The 19,678-nt window shown below is 38.1% G+C and overlaps 1 protein-coding gene across 1 annotated transcript in view; it reads left to right on the forward strand.

Annotated features, from left to right (window-relative positions):
• Positions 1-19,191, forward strand: part of LOC117301550 — a 30,505-nt gene extending 11,314 nt beyond the window's left edge. Inside the window, exons 4-18 of the mRNA XM_033785580.1 lie at positions 802-1,015; positions 1,872-1,977; positions 2,828-2,999; positions 3,379-3,490; positions 4,810-4,918; positions 5,836-5,980; positions 7,472-7,690; positions 9,152-9,325; positions 10,705-10,879; positions 12,121-12,278; positions 12,805-12,882; positions 14,534-14,634; positions 15,426-15,573; positions 16,928-16,989; positions 18,871-19,191. Of these exons, the coding sequence (XP_033641471.1) occupies positions 802-1,015; positions 1,872-1,977; positions 2,828-2,999; positions 3,379-3,490; positions 4,810-4,918; positions 5,836-5,980; positions 7,472-7,690; positions 9,152-9,325; positions 10,705-10,879; positions 12,121-12,278; positions 12,805-12,882; positions 14,534-14,634; positions 15,426-15,573; positions 16,928-16,989; positions 18,871-19,036 (2,139 nt within the window). The 3' untranslated portion in view covers positions 19,037-19,191. The remainder of the gene's footprint in view (positions 1-801; positions 1,016-1,871; positions 1,978-2,827; positions 3,000-3,378; positions 3,491-4,809; positions 4,919-5,835; positions 5,981-7,471; positions 7,691-9,151; positions 9,326-10,704; positions 10,880-12,120; positions 12,279-12,804; positions 12,883-14,533; positions 14,635-15,425; positions 15,574-16,927; positions 16,990-18,870) is intronic.
• Positions 19,192-19,678: the final 487 nt, after the last annotated feature.

Here is a 19,678-nt window from a genome sequence, read left to right on the forward strand (position 1 = left end):
ATGACAAACTTGGAACCTAATTAGAACTATTGGTACCAGTAAGTTTATACTGAAGTTTGTCCGGAAATTAACAATTGATGTGATAAAACGGATGTAGGGCCTATGTCACTTGCGGATTTGTGTCATGTCTGCTGGTATTACTGGTATATTACAGCATGCAGGGCGTACTCTTTTGATTTTTGTGTTAAAAGTGATAGAGTAGTGTGCTGGTCACTTGCACCATGGTCAGAGATGACGCTAGAAAAGTGATGATTTAGGTTGTATTTTTGTTTACAATCTTATAGTTAAAGGCAGTGGACACTATTGGTAATTACTCAAAATAATTATTAGCATAAAACCTTACTTGGTGACGAGTAATGGGGAAAGGTTGATGGTATAAAACATTGTGAGAAAAGGCTCCCTCTGAAGAGAAATAGTTTTCGCGAAAGAAGTAATTTTCCACGAATTTGATTTCAAGACCTCAGATTTAGAATTTGAGGTCTCAAAATCAACCATCTGAACGCGCACAACTTCGTGTGACAAGGGTGTTTTTTCTTTCATTATTTACTCGCAACTTCGACCACCAATTGAGCTCAAATTTTCACAGGTTTGTTATTTTACGCATATGTTGTCGACGAGGTAAAAGGAAAACCACGCAATTTCGAGTGATACTTGTGTGGATCATTACATTCTACTTTTAAAATATCTTTCTAATCATATGCATTTTATAATAAATGGTTACAGACGCTTTTCAGAGACCAACTCGACCGATCCGAGGCAACGTGTTCCTTTAAATTGTACTTGAATCCCTTTACACTACAGGCTCACAGCAATGGAGTGTTAAAAGTTTGGTTGTACTCTAACACTGGTGGATGGGTACACCTAGGTAACATTAACGTCTGCACATCACAGAAAGCAACATTACATGCTATCACTATAGATGAGGGAAGAGGGAGGGTCATATGGGTCGAAGGTCAATCTAATGGGATTCAAGATGGCTGCCATTACAGTGTGTGCACAAGAACCATTACATTTGGTAAGTACAGTTTACTGAAACTGAGATGAAATTAGATGAAACCGTAAAGCCCAGTTCATACTTCCTGCGAATGCGCAGCGAGTGTTGACATCACAGAAATTCACATCGATATTTGCAGTAGTTCAGCTCTGTTCAACACACTTGGGAATATCGCTGCGAAAGGATAGTTTGCGACGTCAAATTCACGTCAAATTCGCAGGAAGTATGAACCGGGCTTAATTGTGAAACAAGCAAGTTTGTCATTGAAACACTGCCTTCACACAATCAACCTTTTGGTCACTTCACTAATTGTTGTGCTAATATTTATAAAGATAAATTTGAGCAGTTGTTTTATTATTAATTATTATTATTTTATTTGCCATAAAAGTACAAAACAAAATACAAGACAATATACCCTCCGAGATGGGCAAGGGACAACAAAAGCAAATACATACTATGGTCCGTAGACCAGTTGGCCCACATCTGGGGTACACAATAAAATTAATATAGATTTAACATAATATAGTACACAAAGCAATAATAAAAGCAGATAATTATACAACCAATAATAAATAATTAACATATAATAAGAATAACAAATAAATAAGTAAAAATAACAGCTAAGGTAAGGATAAACAATAAATTTTAGCTGTTGTCTATCATCGTTCTTTTATGACTGTACTTTGTCATGGTTTGAGTACATGTAGTTTAAACAAACATCTTCGTGACAAATGCCCATGAAACGTACAAAATGTGTGCGGTGTCTAATGTATGGAACATTTCCTACCAAGTAATGGCACACAATAGACTTGTCTATTTCATTTTTGTTATATTTTATACATAGCTTAGGAAAGTGGTTTTTCATTTTCTTTTTCAGAAACAACTAATGTGAAATACAGTGTCGGACCTGCAACAACGTTACTCCAGAATTGTCCACATTGTGCCCTCTATTCTTCACCACTAGCAATCAGTATTTGGCCAAGGTATGTCATTACTACAGAATTGTCCACGTTGTGCTTTCTATTCTTCACTATTAGCAATCAGTATAATTATGGCCAAGGTATGTCATGCTACATATACATAAACTCAATGTTGTTGGTGGTTGAAAAACAGTTAGAAATTAGTCTCCTGACGATGACTAGAGCAAGCTAGTCGAAACGTTGAGACCAATTCAGAACTGACTCCGCGGCAGTACAGGTTATTACGATCCTATAAGCTTAAGTAGTAGTCCAGTCTCTTTTCTATACCATCCGCCCTGGTAATAGTTATAAAAGCAGGACAGTTCTTTTCAGAACTGAGAAGTCTCCCGAACCTCCGATTATCTACTCCGCGGCAGTAGAACAAAGCAAGACACTTCTCTAAGAACAAACTCTACCTGGCAAGTAGCTACACACATGGTGTTACCGCAAACCAAATATACATTGATACCTCACCATGCAATGCCTCAAATCCTATATAGTTATAAATTAATTAAAAATATCTTGTTAATATTGGTTGTTTTTGAAAAGCAACGGTCGGAAGTCAACGGAAAGGTATTTATTCATCCATGCATGTACATTTATAAAGAGAATGCTTAGTTGGAATGCAGCAATTAAAATCTATACTTGAGCGCAAAATCTCGGACAGTTTCTGTGTCATTTTAACTCCCTCAATTGTAAAAGAAGGGGGTGTGTAACTGTTTAAAGCCATTGGACACTTTCGGTAAACAGTGTTGTCCAAAGGCCCACACTTCGTGTATCACAACTCATATATAAAATAACAAACCTGTGAAGATTTAGGCATGCTTGTCATAAAATATTTGACAAATCACTTTGAATAATGTTTTTATTTTAGTGATCCATGTCCGAAGGGGCTTTATTTCACCTGGCATTCGGATTCCTACCGACTAAAGAACCAACTCAATACCAACGTCCTCAGCAGAGGGCGCTGTTTATCCGAAGAAAGAGCCGACATGGTTGTTGATTTCAAATCAGCAGCTTCTAAACTCAGGCACATTTGGGTACAGGTAAGCTCTGTCATTGTGCTCCGCTATATCAACACACTATCAACCTCTACCCTCTCGGCCCATTTGTAGACCCATTGCATCGGAGTTTGGGAGAAAATAACGGGAAAACCCACCCTTGTTTCCGCACGATTCGCCATGTCATGACACGTGTTTAAAATAAATCTGTAATTCTCGCTATCGAGAATTGATATTGCCTTATAACGTTTTCTGAAAAAGTAAAGCATATCATGGAATAATATTTCAAGAGAAGTCTTTCAACATTACCTTCTGTAAACCCTGTAAGTTATTCGTAAATCTGTGAACTTTTATTTCTTTTTCTGTACCGAAAGAGTCCAATGGCTTAATCTCTTTTTGATATCTATTTTTTTGTATGATACAGACAGCCTCACACCCAAACCTAGATGTCATTGCTAGAGCTAGCCATCTGTCTACTGGTGTATTGTTTCTTCTATCTAGTAATGGCTACGTACATTCTCTCAATGGAGCTGAAGGTAGGTCAAACTGTAGACTTGACTCAAGTCCCAATCCCGGGTCATCCCCAGGAAAATACTGTTTTGTGATGCTCTGCTTTCCAAAACCTGTTCCGCACGGGACCACATTTTGACAGCGAGCGCGCACTATACTGTGTCTGCTACATGTACGTGTTGTTTATAGTAAGTTGGGGTATATGCATAGGGACCTCTCATACGAGAATGGGACTTGAATCAAGTCTAGTCAAACTGTGGATCACATAACCCTAATTGCATGTACATGAGCATAATACCCCGAGCCAATAAAATGTTATGGTATAGACTTTAAAGGAACACGTTGCCTTGGATCGGACGAGTTGGTCTTTATAAAGTGTTTGTAACCGTTTGTTATGAAATGCATATGATTAGAAAGATGTTTTAAAAGTAGAATATAATGACGGGAGTCAAATTTTTGTCTCCCATAAATGGCCGACCTTGTTAATTCGTAAAGTAAAAGGAAAACCATGCAATTTCGAGGCAAATTTGTGTGGATCATTTAATTCTACTTTTAAAACATCTTTCTAACCATATATGCATTTTATAACAAACGGTTACAAATGCTTTTTAAAGACCGACTCAACCGATCCAAGGCAAACAAACAAAGTGGTTAAAACAAGCAATTATTAAAAGGGAAAAAGATGCGCACACTGCCTGGAAGAAGCTGTTTTGTTTTCGTCTTTGCTTCTCTTCACTCCCCCAGGGGTATTAATAGGTGCCTGGGAGGGTAGAGGTTGATATTGTGTATCATAAAGCCTTTTGAGTGCTACGGCTGCTCAGGGAGCTGAGAAAGATTAAAGGCAGTGGACACTATTGGTAATTACTCAAAATAGTTTAGAGCATAAAACCTTTCTTGGTGACGAGTAATGGGGAGAAGGTTGATGGTATAAAACATTGTGAGAAACAGCTCCCTCTGAAGTGCCATAGTTTTCGAGAAAAAAGTAATTTTCCACGAATTTGATTTTGAGACCTCAGATTTAGAACTTGAGGTCTCGAAATCAACCATCTAAATGCACACAACTTTGGTGTTTTTTCTTTCGTTATTATCTCGCAAGTTTGATGACCGATTGAGCTCAAATTTTCACAGGTTTGTTATTTTATGCTTATGTTGAGATACACCAACTGTGAAGGCTAGTCTTTGACAATTACCAGTAGTGTCCATTGCCTTTGAAGGGATATGTTATTGGCCCAATGACCAGGGTACTTATGTAAAGCGCATTTAGACGGTTATTGTGAAATGCGCTATATACATGTAAGAACTGGTTATTATTATTGTTAATTAATGAGAACTTACTTGATTTCAGAGTGTTTGAATGCTTTCAAGCTGCCAGATTGCATTGATGTAGCGCAGGGCTCAGATTGGTTTGCATATAGACATACTCTAGGTGCTATCTTCAAGGATCGTATAATCAGGTTTGGTGTACTCTCCATGTTTCTATTCCGCCCGCTACAGTTAAAGGCAGTGGACACTATTGGTAGTTGTCAAAGACTAGCCTTCACAGTTGGTGTATCTCAACAAATGCAAAAAATAACAAACCTGTGAAAATTTGAGCTCAATCGGTCATCGAAGTTGCGAGATAATAATGAAAGAAAAAACACCCTTGTCACATGAAGTTGTGTGGTTTTAGATGTTTGATTTCGAGACCTCAAGTTCTAAATCTGAGGTCTTGAAATCAAATTCGTGGAAAATTACTTCTTTCTCACTATGTTTTATACCATCAACCTCTCCCCATTACTCGTCACCAAGAAAGGCTTTATGCTAATAATTATTTTGAGTAATTACCAATAGTGTCCACTGCCTTTAAATTTGTATTTTTATTTAGCTAGTGACATCCAAGCTAGAGGCTTTCATTAGTCACAGTTATTTACTTTCGAAATCCAGGCATGTGCCATTGGCCTACTGTCCCTTTTGTTCTTTTTGTATTTCATGTTGTTCTGTCTTGAGTGGAGCTTGCCTGAATGTCTAAGAACCAAGTTCAGCTATTCCACTGTATCCATAAATTAGTGTTAAGTCCGACTCATACTTTCTGCGAATGCGAATGCGATGCGAATTTGATGTGAATTTGACGTCACAACCCCTCTTTCGCTGCGACATTTGCAAGAGAGTTGAGCTCAACTCAACTAAGTGCGAATTTTGTTGCGAAGTTGTGTTGTCAATGTTCGTATCGCAATTGCATTCGCAGGAAGTATGAACCGGGCTTGAGTAAATCTGGCAAAATCCATCACGGATGATAGTGTGTATATTAAAAAGGCAGCAGTCCAACTTAAAATTCAAACTTCTAAAACCATCAAATTTAATCATGCGTCTTTTATTGTTTACGAAAAAATAGACTATTCAGCAAGAAAAGTGGAGAGCTCTTGCAAGAATTGAACGTATCGGCGATGTCAACAAACCAAGATGTGAAGCTGTTTAGTACAGTGGGAACAATACCCAGAGTGGGTGTGTGGACTTCAAAAGGAATCTGGCTTCTTCAGGTACGACACATTGACACTTAAAGGGTCTATGTAACTTTTGTAGGACAAAAAACACAATGTCCACAGATTTACACTAAACTTACACAGTTTGAAGATAATGATAGTAGAAAGCTTCCCTGAAAATATTACGTGCTGAGGTGCTGTAGTTTTGGGGAAATGAGTAAAACAATGTCATGAAAATAATTTTCGTCTCATGAGACGAAAATTATTTTAATCATTTACAAACGTATTTTCATGACAATGTTTTACTCATTTCTCAAAACCTACAGCACCTCAGTAAGTAATATTTGAAGGGAAGCTTTCCACTATCATTATCTTCAAACCCTGTAGGTTTAATGTAAATCTATGGACATTTTGAAAAAGTACCCATCCTTTAAGCAGAGACATACTTAGCGCAACAAATGAATGCTTACCAGAATAACCAGCCAACTACCTTGTTATACCTTGTCCAATTTGTGATTTATATCCTGCCCATATCTGCTTAGCAGATATGGGCAGGAAATTTTATGGGCAGAAAATTTCAAATCTTTTAAATAGGATTTGAAACTTTGTCTGGTGGAAGTATCACTAAGAGAGGTTTTTATGCAACGCCATGTGAGTATGTCTTTTGAGTAATGTTGGTTCTGAAAAGAACCAGTGTTCACTGACTCTACGTTTCGATCAGTATGCTCTGACCCTCTTTTGTCATTCTCATGAAGATGATCATGCAGAGCATACTGATCGAAACATTGAGTCGTTAACCATCGGTTCCTTTCAGAACCAATACCACTCAAAAAGAGATTTTCACACGGTGTTACCGCAAACCTCTCTTAACTAGACATTGACACTTGTTTATTCTACCTTAATATGTAAACAGTATTGTCCAAGGCCCACACTTCGTGTATCACAACTTCTATATCAAATAACAAACCTGTGAAAATTTAGGCTCAATCGATCATTGGAGAACCAGTACTACTCAACAAGGGATTTTCTCATGGTATTACCGCAAACCTCTTTTAAAGGAATGTTACAGAATTGGTTTTTGCTAACACAACAGTTGCTTGCAGTGTAGGCACTTTATGTATTCCACCATACACCTCAACTGACAAACCTGTAGAAGTTTGAGATCGATCGCCCATCTGGGTCACGAGAGAATAGCGAAAAACCGATTAAAATGTTGTATTGCACCGATGCCAAAATAAAAATTAATAAAATGCTCACTGAGCGATAAACTGTAAACGCGAAGTTTGATTATTTATTTCTCATCAAATCTGACATTTCAGACAGAAATATTTCAAGGTATGGTTTTCTATTAACATCATCGTTAGACCGTGTAATTTTCATGAAAATCTGTGATCTTCACAATTTTTGTTTCTTACCAATTCTGTAACGTTCCTTTAACTAGACATTGACACTTTTATATTCTACCTTAATGACTGAAAGTAATTTAACAGTTATTGGATTTATGGACTTGGTTTTTGTGTAATATTAAAATATTTATATATTTTTTAGATGTCCAATGTCCAGTCACTGTCGTCTAACATCAGCAAGTCGGAGGCCATCTCAACACTCCGTGACTTCAATGAGGACAGACTAGCTACACAGACAGCTATTCAGGACGCTTATAACACCTTCTCAGGCAAGAGTAACGAAGTAATGGATGAGAATGAAGGACAAGCCGTCGCTGGAGAGGGTTTTCAGAATCCTAGTCTAATGGTTGCGTTAATGAAGGTCAGTTAAACTTGTTTCTTGAACACTTTTTTTGCACAGCTACAATCGGAAGTGTCGTGGCCGAGCGATTAAGAGCACCGAATTTAAACTCTGGTGTTTCTGATCAGCAGAGTGTGGGTTCAAGTCCCCAGCAGTGACACTTGTGTCCTTAAGCAAGGCACTTAACCATTTGCTTCGTCCTTCGGATGGGACGTAAAGCCGTTGGTCCCATGTGTTGTGTAACGCATGTAAAAGAACCCAGTGCACTTATCGAAAAGAGAAGGGGTTCGCCCCGGTGTTCTTGGCTGTGCCTGCTGTATGCGCTGTAGCACTTTGTAAACCCTTATAAGGTGCTAAATAATTGGGTCTCAAAATTCATCCCTGCAATTACCTATCTCTCTGAAAGTTTGTATATACTCAGCGCCTTGAGTACCTTGTTTGGTAGATACGTGCGCTATATAAGACTTCGATATTAATCATGGGTACACATTTTGTTGGTGTGCATTTTATGAACAACAGTTTGAAAACCACTGATGTAGCAGATGTCTTTATGTTATTTTTGTATATCAAATGGCAGTCGCTGTGCACTTTTACTAAATCTTAACAGTATACAATTTTTGCACGCTGTGACGGGGTCCATGGCGTTTTGTACACCCGAGGGGGGAAATGGAACCCAAAGCGAAGCTGAGGGTGCCATTTTCCCATGAGGGTTTACCAAAACCCATGGACCCCAATCACAGCGTGCAACATTTGTTTTGTTATACCTTGGTAACATTAATATTCCTCTTCTCGAAGTTCTGTTGCTATCTTCAAACATTAGTACGAAGGAGTATTCATTAATTAATAAGCAGACGAACAAGAAACAATTCCTTACTGTTCCCTCGAAACCCGCGGGTGTTTCGTACACAGTGCTGGAAATCGACCAACACTGGGAACGATCAAGGTGATGTACACCGGTGTACATCACTTTTCATGTAACCCGAACCCTGAGCCATGTAACATGGGTTTTTGTTGCACGCCACGTGATTGGTTCCCGACCAATCAAACTTCACAGTTTGTTATCTAGGTATAACAATTATTTTTGTTGTTGGTTTCTTCTCATTCAGAGAATACTCCAGAGAAAAAGGGACAGTTGATTTCTGAAGTTATTGATACATTACACCTTGTATTATAGTGCGATAAAAGAATAACTGTACCAACAGTATTTCTTCAAGAAGTTGACTGTATTTACTTCTTATAAAAACATTAATATACAAGAGAACAAAAATTGTCATATGTGCTAAGCACAAAAACTTTCTCAGCACAGAAAAATATCGCTGAAGGAATGTTTTACCAGCCAAAATTACATTAAGTTTACATTTGTGGTGACTAGTGTCCCACTCATTTTTTGCTTAGCAAAGAAATTTGTTAAGGAGTATTTTAGCTTTATAAAATAATGCCGAGGTTGGTTTTAGCTTACCAATAAAGTATTTGATCTTTCAGGGTGCCGATGATAAACACAAACCAGCAGCTAGTCAAGTCCTTGAATCTCTGTATGATGAGAAAGATACAAAGCCAGAAGTCAAGACGAAGTTGAATGAAAGTATGAATCCACTACTGCAGCAATACTGGCAGCTATACCAACAGAAGATGGATGTGTGGGAAGGACAAGTAAACGTAAGTCTCTCGTCTTGAGTTTCACTTCAGTCATCGGCAGTGTTGTAGTAAGACTAATGGGGATGTTTGGGGCGCTTGGTGGCAGCAGACTTACCAGGTAAAAACCATTGTCCTCGGCAATATGCGCATGCTCAGAACTATGTAAATAATGGAAATTTACCTGGTAAGTCTGCTGCCACCTCGCATTCAAAAGTCTCCCATTTTCGTGGTGGGCTCTCAATCAAGTTAGTCTAGCCAGGGAACGCAGGTTGTCGCTTCCCTAGTTGTATCGTAAACTTGGTGTGATCTCTGGCTACAAGGCAGTCACCGGTTTATTTATTGTCATGGCGACCACAGGACACAAACAAAACACTTAAAATGTGGTTTTATCAGTCCTTGAGCCCGTGTCCTCAAACTTTTTTCTTCAGGTGTTGAGTGGTTCAAAAGATTTGAAACTTTGCATGGTGTAGATTCAATCTAGTAAGGTGTGCAGTAACACCATGTACATGAGAAGGATGTAAAGGCAGTGGACACTATTGGTAATTACTCAAAATAATTGTTAGCATAAAACCTTACTTGGTAACGAGTAATGGGGAGAGGTTGATAGTATAAAACATTGTGAGAAACGGCTCCCTCTGAAGTGACGTAGTTTTCGAGAAAGAAGTAATTTTCCACGAATTTGATTTCGAGACCTCAGATTTAGAATTTGAGGTCTCGAAATCAAGCATCTGAAAGCACACAACTTCATGTGACAAGGGTGTTTTTTCTGTCATTATTATCTTGTATTTTGATGACCGATTGAGCTCAAATTTCCACAGGTTTGTTGTTTTATGCATATGTTGAGATACAGCAAGAGAGAAGACTGGTCTTTTGACGATTACCAATAGTGTCCAGTGTCTTTAAAACTTTACTTGGGGGAAATTCAGTCTAGTAAAGTTTGCAGAAACACCATAGTACATCAATGTGGTATTTCTGAAAAGGACCATTGCTGTTTTACTAGATTTGTTATCATATTAAAGGGAAGGTACAGGTACACGTTTGGTAATTACTCAAAACAAATATTAACTTAAAAACTGACTTGGTAACAAGCATTGGAGATCTGTTGTAAAACATTGTGGGAAACGACTCCCTCTGAAGTAACGTAGTTTTTGAGAAAGAGGTAATTTCTCACTAAAATAATAAAAGACTTCTAGCTAGAAGTCTTTTATTCTTATCTGAACGCACACAATTTCGCTCAACAAGGGTGTTTTTTTCTTTCATCATTGTCTTGCAACTTCGATGACCAATTGAACCCAAAATTTCACAGGTTTGTTATTTTATGGTTATGTATGGCTACACCAAGTGAGAAGACTGGTCTTTGACAATTAACAAACGTGTACCTTCCCTGTTATCTCCCACAGGCTGCCCAGAAGCCTTACACAGTTAAGAAGGAAGTTTTAAGACTACTAGATAGCACCTCGACCGTATCATCGAATGTCAAGAGATCTCAACTGACGCTTTTATGTCTTCATTTTCCCATGGCAACCCTGTCCAGCTTCCTGGATGCCCTCAATGTTGGCTCCATCGATGACAAAGGTATCACCATAAGGGCATTCTCACCAATATTGGTTTACTTCATGTGGGGGGCAGCAGACTTACTCGCTAATAATCCATTTTTAAATGATAATTATAAAGCCCAGTTCATACCTCCCGCGAATGTGAATGGGAAGCGAATAGTGACATCACAATACAAATAATTTGCAGCAGTTCTTGAGCTGTGCTCAACTCTTGAGAATTATTCCCAGCGAAAAACAAGTGATGAGTAATCATGGTAATGGGGAGAGGTTGATATTATCAAACATTGTGAGAAACGGCTCCCTCTGAAGTGACGTAGTTTTCGAGAAAGAAGTAATTTTCCACAAATTTGATTTCGAGACCTCAAGTTTAAAATTTGAGGTCTCGAAATCAAGCATTTGAAAGCACACAACTTCGTGTGACAAGGGTAATTTTTCTTTCATAGTTATCTCACAACTCCGACGACCAATCGAGCTCAAATGTTCACAGGTTTGTTAGTTTATGCATATGTTGAGATACAGCAAGTGAGAAGACTGGTCGTTGACATTTACCAATAGTGTCCACTGGCTATTTTTAAATGAAAATTATAAAGCCTAGTTCATACCTCCCGTGTATGTGAATGGGAAGCGAAGATTGACATCACAATACAAATAATTTGCAGCAGTTCTTGAGCTGTGTTCAACTCTTGAGAATTATTCCCAGCGAAAAAACAAGTGATGAGTAATGGGGAGAGGTTGATATTATCAAACATTGTGAGAAACGGCTCCCTCTGAAGTGTCATAGTTTTCGGGAAAGAAGTAATTTTCCACGAATTTGATTTCGAGACCTCAGATTTAGAATTTGAGATCTCTAAATCAACCTTCTAAAAGCACACAGCTTCGTGTGACAAGGGTGTTTTTTCTTTCAATAATATCTCGCAACTTCGACGACCAGTTGAGCTCAAATGTTCACAGGTTTGTTATGTTATGCATATGTTGAGATACAACAAGTGAGAAGACTGGTATTTGACAATTACCAATAGTGTCCAGTGTCTTTAAAGGTCCCCTGAAAATCTGAAGAGAGTTGCTCATTGATCTTTTTCTCTAGCACTGATGACACTGTGTACGAGAGCTTCTTGGAATCTAAGAATCCAAGTGATATCAAAAGCTACAAAATTTTCAAAATCCATCTTAGACATACATGACTCCTAGCCTTATAGATCCTATCAATATAGATTCACACAGTGCTTACTACTCATTCATTGTCTTTCCTTCAATGATTAGGTCATGTGACGTTTCAAGCTATCCCATTGGATGATGAAGAGTTGGACTTATCGGTTCCTGTAATCTCATTGGCTGCTTCTGCTCCTGACTCAAACTCGGGATTGCCGATATTTGAAACTATCTGCCGGCTGATCTACAAAGAAACACCCACACAGCTTGTAAGTTAAATGTTCAAGACATCTTATAGCTACAGGAGGATGAAACTTTGTGTTTAAAATCATGGATTAAGATCACCAAACCCTCTTTTGTTCCCTTTAAATAACACAATGGGTAGCCGTAGGGCTCCCTCACTGGCGGCTCATGGCCCTGCCTATAATGACTGGAAATTTCATTACATCACAATCCAAAGTTCCAGGGAACATTAGATTACATAAATCACCAGTTAATGCACGTTGTGTAAACTGCATCCAACTGGAATTTACATTACTCCAGTTACATTGCAAAGTTACGGGAAACATAGATAATATAAATCACCTGTAAAATCAAATTGTGACAGATCTTTTGTCTTAAAATAAGTCTGGAAGCTATACTCCTTGCTTAGTGAGCGTTTAAAAAGTTGGCATATTCATGGCACAAAAAATAGCGCTGTATACTCAGTACTTTCCGGAGTTCTGTGAAAAAAAGAACCAGAATCTTTGTGACATCCTAACAACCTGTTTGTTTTGCTTGGTCTTCATTATGTAGGTTGATTTTGTGCAGCTGTGCCAACAGATACGAGATAAAGTTACAGATGAATCAGCCTTCTTGAGGAAAAAATGCGTGGTAAAGATGCAATTCTGTTTAAATGCTTTGATTCTAGTTTTGGAGATATATACACAATGCAGACTGACAGTCAACTTCCTTAGTGAAAACAATTTGAAATTCGAAACTCGTCTTGAAAAATATACTAACCAGTCTTTAAACTCTAGCTGTAGTTCACTTTTACTACTAGCTTATTGGTAACTTAACTTGAGTAGGTGAAAAAAAAAGAGAAAAGAAGATTCCCATAAATGAGTGCTTTTAAAACTACTGTAGCATTAACATCCCAAGTAGGCACACAAACAATATTGATCTTCAGCGTTCCTAATAGTCTCAATCAGTGTTGTACATGTAGTTTGACCAATTTTAGTGGTGGACTCTAAATTAAATTATAACACACCACTTGCTTGTTCTGTATTCTGGTTGGCTGAAACACGGGAACGTGGGATGAACTAATACAGTCTAGTGATCGTGCACGCGTGTGTTTTGCAGTAACTAAATCCCGAGCGGGCACTAGTCTTTGAAAATAGTGCCCGGTTAGCGCCCTCGCTTGACTTGACTTCCTTTCTTTTCCAGATTTCCATTCTTATTTCACATTTAAGACCTAGCTGTGTTATAAAACACATATTGACTGGCATAATTCGGTAACTAGTGTACGTCTATTCTCCCTCGTGCCTGTAAGTGACGAGAAGAGGGGCCTATTTCCCTCGGCCTTTCGGTTTAGGGAAATAGGTCTGGTCACTCAAAGTCCCTCGGGGAATAGACGTACACTAGTTACCTCATTGCCAGTCAATATGTGTATATTAAGTCCACCGAGGGTGATAACTCATGTTTAGATATGGGGCCATCATTGCTGGAGTGCAATCTACCGAGAAATCTGTGTATTTTGCTCAGAGTTGGGTGCAATTTGTTAGTTCTGGGCAGGCTCCCCCAGCACCGCCCACTGTGGCTACAACACTGTTATCAATGACCCAAAACAACTGTTGATACTGTTAAAAACTAAGTGGGTAACCAGAACAATAGGACTATTTCACACTTCTTTTTATCTCCTGGGCCCAATTTTATAGAGCTGCTTAAGCAAAACATTTGCTTAAGCACGGAAATAGCTCGCCTACAATATGTTACACATGTTACTGGCCAAAACTTCATGCCATATACATGTACATTGCTTGTGACTGGTATTTAGCTGTTGTTTACTTAGCATAACCATTGAGTGGAGTCTTGGCCGGTAATCTGATTTTACTAAGCAAGGATTATTTTGCTCAAGCAAAATTTTGTGCTTAAAGGCAGTGGACACTATATTGGTTATTACTCAAAATATGTAATGGCATAAACCTTTCTTTGTCACGATTAATAGGGAGAGGGTGATGGTATAAAATATTGTGAAAAACATCTCCCTCTGAAGTAACATAGTTTTCGAGAAAGAAGTAATTTTCCACAAATTTGATTTCGAGACCTCAGATTTAGAATTTTGAGCTCTCGAAATCAAGCATCTAAACGCACACAACTTTGTGTGACAAGGGTGTGTTTTCTTTCATTATTATCTCGCAACTTCGATGACCGATTGAGCTCAAATTTTCACAGGTTTGTTATTTTATGCATACGTATGTTGAGATACACCAACTGTGAAGGCTAGTCCACTGTCTATAAGCAGCTTTATTTCTTTCTGTTATAGGGTAAGCTGTATGACATTGCGCTTGGCAGTCTGCCAGGACCAGACCATTCCAGGAATAGGGAAGGAGCAGTACTAGCCAAAGCAGAACTCTTGCACCTCAGGTACAGTATCCATAACACAATATACAAATTCAACCCAAATTACTTTACAAATATTTCAGTCAAATAATTGTAAAAATGTTGAAGAACATTTACTGCTACTAACTTTGATTGCAGTAGTTTGCACAAAATCCCTCATAAATTATAATTGTTTTTAATATTTTGCTGTACCAACTTCTGACTGAATTACTTTTTAATCATGTGAGAACATTTATAACAACCTTGTAAATGTACTATAAACCATTAAAGGAACACGTTGCCTTGGATCGGTCGAGTCTTTGAAAAGTGTTTGTAACCGTTTGTTAAAAAATGCATACGAGTAGAAAGATGTTGTAAAAGTAGAATACAATGATCCACACAAACATGCCTCGAAATTGCATGGTTTTCCTTATACATCGTCGACTAACACGGTCGGCCATTTATGGGGGGAAATTTGTTGACTCCCATGAATGGCCGACCGTGTTAGTTCGCAAAATAAAAGGAAAACCACGCAATTTCGAGGAAAATTTGTGTGGATCATTGTATTCTACTTTTAAAACATCTTTCTAACCATATGCATTTTATAACAAACGGTTACAAATGCTTTTTATAGACCAACTCGTCCGATCCCAGGCAACGTGTTCCTTTAAGACTCACCTTTTTCCAAGTTAATTTCTTTCTAGTGCGCTATGATCTTGATGGAATAGCGCCTTATAAATTTTAATTGTTATGTTATGTTATGTTACAACTAAGTTTGCTTATTATTTGAGTGTCTTATTGAAACTTTACCATTTATTTATTTGTGTTGTAAACAGCTCAATATCTCATGGTCACCTGAACGCTCTGAAGCTTCTACTGAAACACAAGTTATGGTCAGAGTCTATCAACCTCGTCCAGAAACTTGCAGACAATAGTCTGACTCATTCAGAGCTTTTCCATGTCCTTCTTACATCGCTACTACAGGTCAGTTATCATCTGTAATAATTTTAGGTTTTAGTTTTGATGAATTTCTCATCGGTCCCAAAAGAAGCGGAAAAAGAAACCCATTATATTTCAGTCTTGTTTTGTTGTATTTATTAAAGTTGTTAAAGGCACTGTACACGTTTGTTAATTGTCAAAAACCAGTCTTCTCACTTGGTGTATCTCAACATATGCATAAAATAACAAACCTGTGAAAATTTGAGCTCAATAGGTCATCGAAGTTGCGAGAAAAAGATGAAAGGAAAAAACACCCTTGTTGGACGAATTTGTGTGCTTTCAGATAGGAATAAAAGACTTCTACATGTTCTAGCTAGAAGTCTTTTAATATTTTAGTGAGAAATTACCACTCTCTCAAAAACTTAATACTTCAGAGGGAGTCGTTTCCCACAATGTTTTATATTATCAACAGCTCTCCAATGCTGGTTACCACAGGAAAATATACAGCAATTCAAACAAATGCAAATACAAGGACCTTACAAAACAACCCGAAGAGTAAAAATTTGAAAACATTAAAGTGTGGCTGCATTGTTTTTTTTAATAATTTAAACGATTAAACATGACTTTTTAAACCTGAAATATTTTTTTACATTTTTTTATTAAATGCGCAAGTATTAAAAAAAATGGTTTTCAAGAGATTAGGGGAACCCACCCCGCCCCGCCCCTAAAAGGGAGCCTTCATTTGCATAAACGTGACGTCATGTCGGTAACCCGAGCCGTCGGGCCCCCTGGCTGTGTGCATGTAGAGACGTGTGCACTGTGTGGCCTGGTGCCTAGGCGCGTGTGGTTAGGGACCAGACAATAACAATCCACAAAAGGGGGGAGCATGACTTATTCGCTAATTATGCAAGTGATATATGTCGGGGGGAAAAACAAAACATATTTTATTGATGTTCAATACATATATCAGAAATAAATGACAGCAAAATTAACTGTTTTATTTTAATTCACTGCAGCATCCCTTTAAGACAGTAAACCCAAACTTGGACCTGTAAAAAAAAAGACTACAGTAATTGTTGTGCCTTAGGAGTGATCTAAAAGCTAAAGATCGTACACTCAAGTGATAATAACTATTTCAACTAAAAACATAACCAATGCAGTAAACAGTCGTCTGTGTCCTTAGCTGATAACTATTTCAGCTAAAGACACAACATTGACTGTTGTGCCTTTGGACTCTTTGAAATATTTTTGTGGTAACGTCCATGTTGAGATTTCCTACTAAAGAAAAAGGTTGGTCTTGTCATTGCAATTTTGGATTTATTGACCAATCAGAATCTGCAATATATTTATTTTTTGACATCTGTATGTTGTTATTTCTTTCTTTATTAAAATGTTCCAGGAGCGAGAAATCATTTCACAATACTGTGATCAGCTGTGGGGTTGTCTGCCTAAACAGATAAGGTGTGTAAACTGTACTTAGATTCTGAGGTACTTGGCTTAGTTTAGCCCATCAGCTGATAATTGCAGGAACACATTGCCTTGGATCCGTCGAGTTGGTCTTTGAAAAGCGTTTGTAACCAATTTGTTATAAAATGTATATGGTTAGAAAGATGATTAAAAAGTAGAATACAATGATCCACACACATTTGCCCCGAAACTGTGTGGTTTTCCTTTTACTTTAATTTGACTCCCATAAATGGTCGACCGTGTTTGTCAACGAGGTAAAATGAAAACCACACAATTTCGATTGATACTTGTGTGGATCATTATATTCTACTTTTAAAATATCTTTCTAATCATATATGCATTTTATAACAAACGGTTACAGACGCTTTACAAAGACCAACTCGACCGATCCAAGGCAACGTGTTCCTTTATGTTTAGTAGACTTGATGATTTTAGGTCAGTTCTTAGTGTGGACTTGTAGCAGATGGTGGAGGGATGTATTTCTGTCCGTTGATGTTTAGAGAACCATTAAGAAACACGAGTTTCTTGCCTGCTTTGTATGTTTTTGGGTTTAGCTACCTCAGCTGCTGGGAGGTCCTGTAGAATGAAGATCCCACATTTAGATAGGGTTTCTTGGCCTTGTTGCATTACTGCTTGTCGTTCAGGGCGATATATAATCTTGACCGAGATGTGCCGAGGCTTGTCAGCGGGTGTGTTCTGGATGCGTCCAGATTGGCGCGCTCTTTCCATCTCTGGTTGGAGATCAGATTTATCGGCCAGAATTTCCTTTTTTATGACGTTAGGGTAGGATGGGGGTTCATTTTCAAGCTGGGGAATAAAAATCATAATAATATCAAGGTCTTATATAGCGCACGTATCAACCAAACAAGGTACTCAAGGCGCTGAGTATATACAAACTTTCAGAAAGATAGGTTGTTGCAGTATGAATTCTGAGATCCAATTATTTAGCATCTTATAAGGGTCTTCTACAAGGCGCTACGGCGCATACAGCAGCCATAGCCTGGAACACCGGGGCGAACCCCTTCTCTTTTCGAAAAGTGCACTGAGTTCTTTTACATGCGTTACACAACACATGGGACCAACGGCTTTACGTCCGATCCGAAGGACAAAGCAATAGTTAAGTGTCTTGCTGGGGATTCGAACCCACACTCTGCTGATCAGAAACACCAGAGTTTGAATTCGGTGCTCTTAACCGCTAGGCCACGACACTTCTGAATTTTCAGTTGAAGCTTCTTGAGTATCTCTCCAAATGTAGAGTTGACTCCTCTAGCTGAACGATTTTACATCTCATTGACTCCAGTTCAGAAGTTGTTTCCTTGATGCTGTGTTCTCGTTTTTCATGTCATCAACAGCTTGGGTGGTGAAAATGACAATGAAAATGAAATTTCTCAAGCTCCAGGTGTTTGTTTTCTATTGTTGCCATTCTTGAAAGAAGAGATTGCTGATTGAATGACTGTGTCAAGTTGATTTTGAATACCAGATTTCTTTTCTTGAAGTTTTTGTCGGACTAACGAAAATAGACTGTCAGATGTAGAATCCGACATGGTGCCATCACAGTGGAGTTGGTCATCATGGTCAGACCAGACCAGACCAACTGTTTCTTGTTTTTTGTTTTGGTGGCATATATTGGAGTTTAATGATGATTGAGAGTTTAACTTGACTTCAGCACAACTGGAGAGTGGACTGTCTGGATGATATTAGAGCAAATGAAGGTAGATTTAGTGGTGAAATCCTGTTAAAATACAGAGAAGTTTTAAACAACGTGTCAATCCATAATATTGTGCCCTCCATATGAGTTCCACAGAGTGAAACAGCTTTATTGGTGTTTCCTTGAGTTACATTTCTTCATAAGTTTTCTTTTTTTTCTTGTTTCAGTTCCTTAGAATTCTTGAAGCTTCTGACAACTCATCACCAACCGAGCAATCCCAGAATCCATCTGTGTCAACAGGTCTTATGCCGACCTCAAGATGACCTCCAGATTGGCATGGTCAGGAATCAACTCATGAAAATGCTGCAACAAGAAAAGGTCAAAGGTCAATAAGGTGTAATGGCTGCATCTTGTGAGTACTGAAATAATTTGTATGCCAAAGAAATGAAATGTATGTATAGTCCAAGTCTATATTTTGTGTTTGACTTGAAACTTAAAGGGTCTATGTAACTTTTGTTGGACAAAAACACAATGGCCACAGATTTACACTAAACTTACACAGTTTGAAGATAATGATAGTAGAAAGCTTCCCTGAAAATATTACGAGCTGATGTGCTGTAGTTTTGGGGAAATGAGTAAAACAACGTCATGAAAATTATTTTAATCATTTACAAACGTATTTTCATGACATTGTTTTACTCACTTCTCAAAAACTACAGCACCTTAGTAAGTAATATTTGAAGGGAAGCTTTCCACTATCATTATCTTCAAACCCCGTAAGTTTAATGTAAATCTATGGACATTTTGAAAAAGTACCCAAATCCTTTAAAGGTGGTGGACATTGTTTTGAGGAATATTTATTCAGGCATGATATTCTTCCTACTTGAGTCTAATTTCCGATTTTTGTTTGCCCATGGAAAGAAACAGAAATTTGTGATTAAAATAGCCTGAAAAGTGCATCAAACTCAACACAACACGTCCATGTCGATCAGCCTCTGTGCGCCCGATAAAATCTTCCAATTTTTCTCAAGGAGT

The sequence above is a fragment of the Asterias rubens genome, chromosome 17 (assembly GCF_902459465.1).
Source record: "Asterias rubens chromosome 17, eAstRub1.3, whole genome shotgun sequence".
Taxonomy (NCBI): domain Eukaryota; kingdom Metazoa; phylum Echinodermata; class Asteroidea; order Forcipulatida; family Asteriidae; genus Asterias; species Asterias rubens.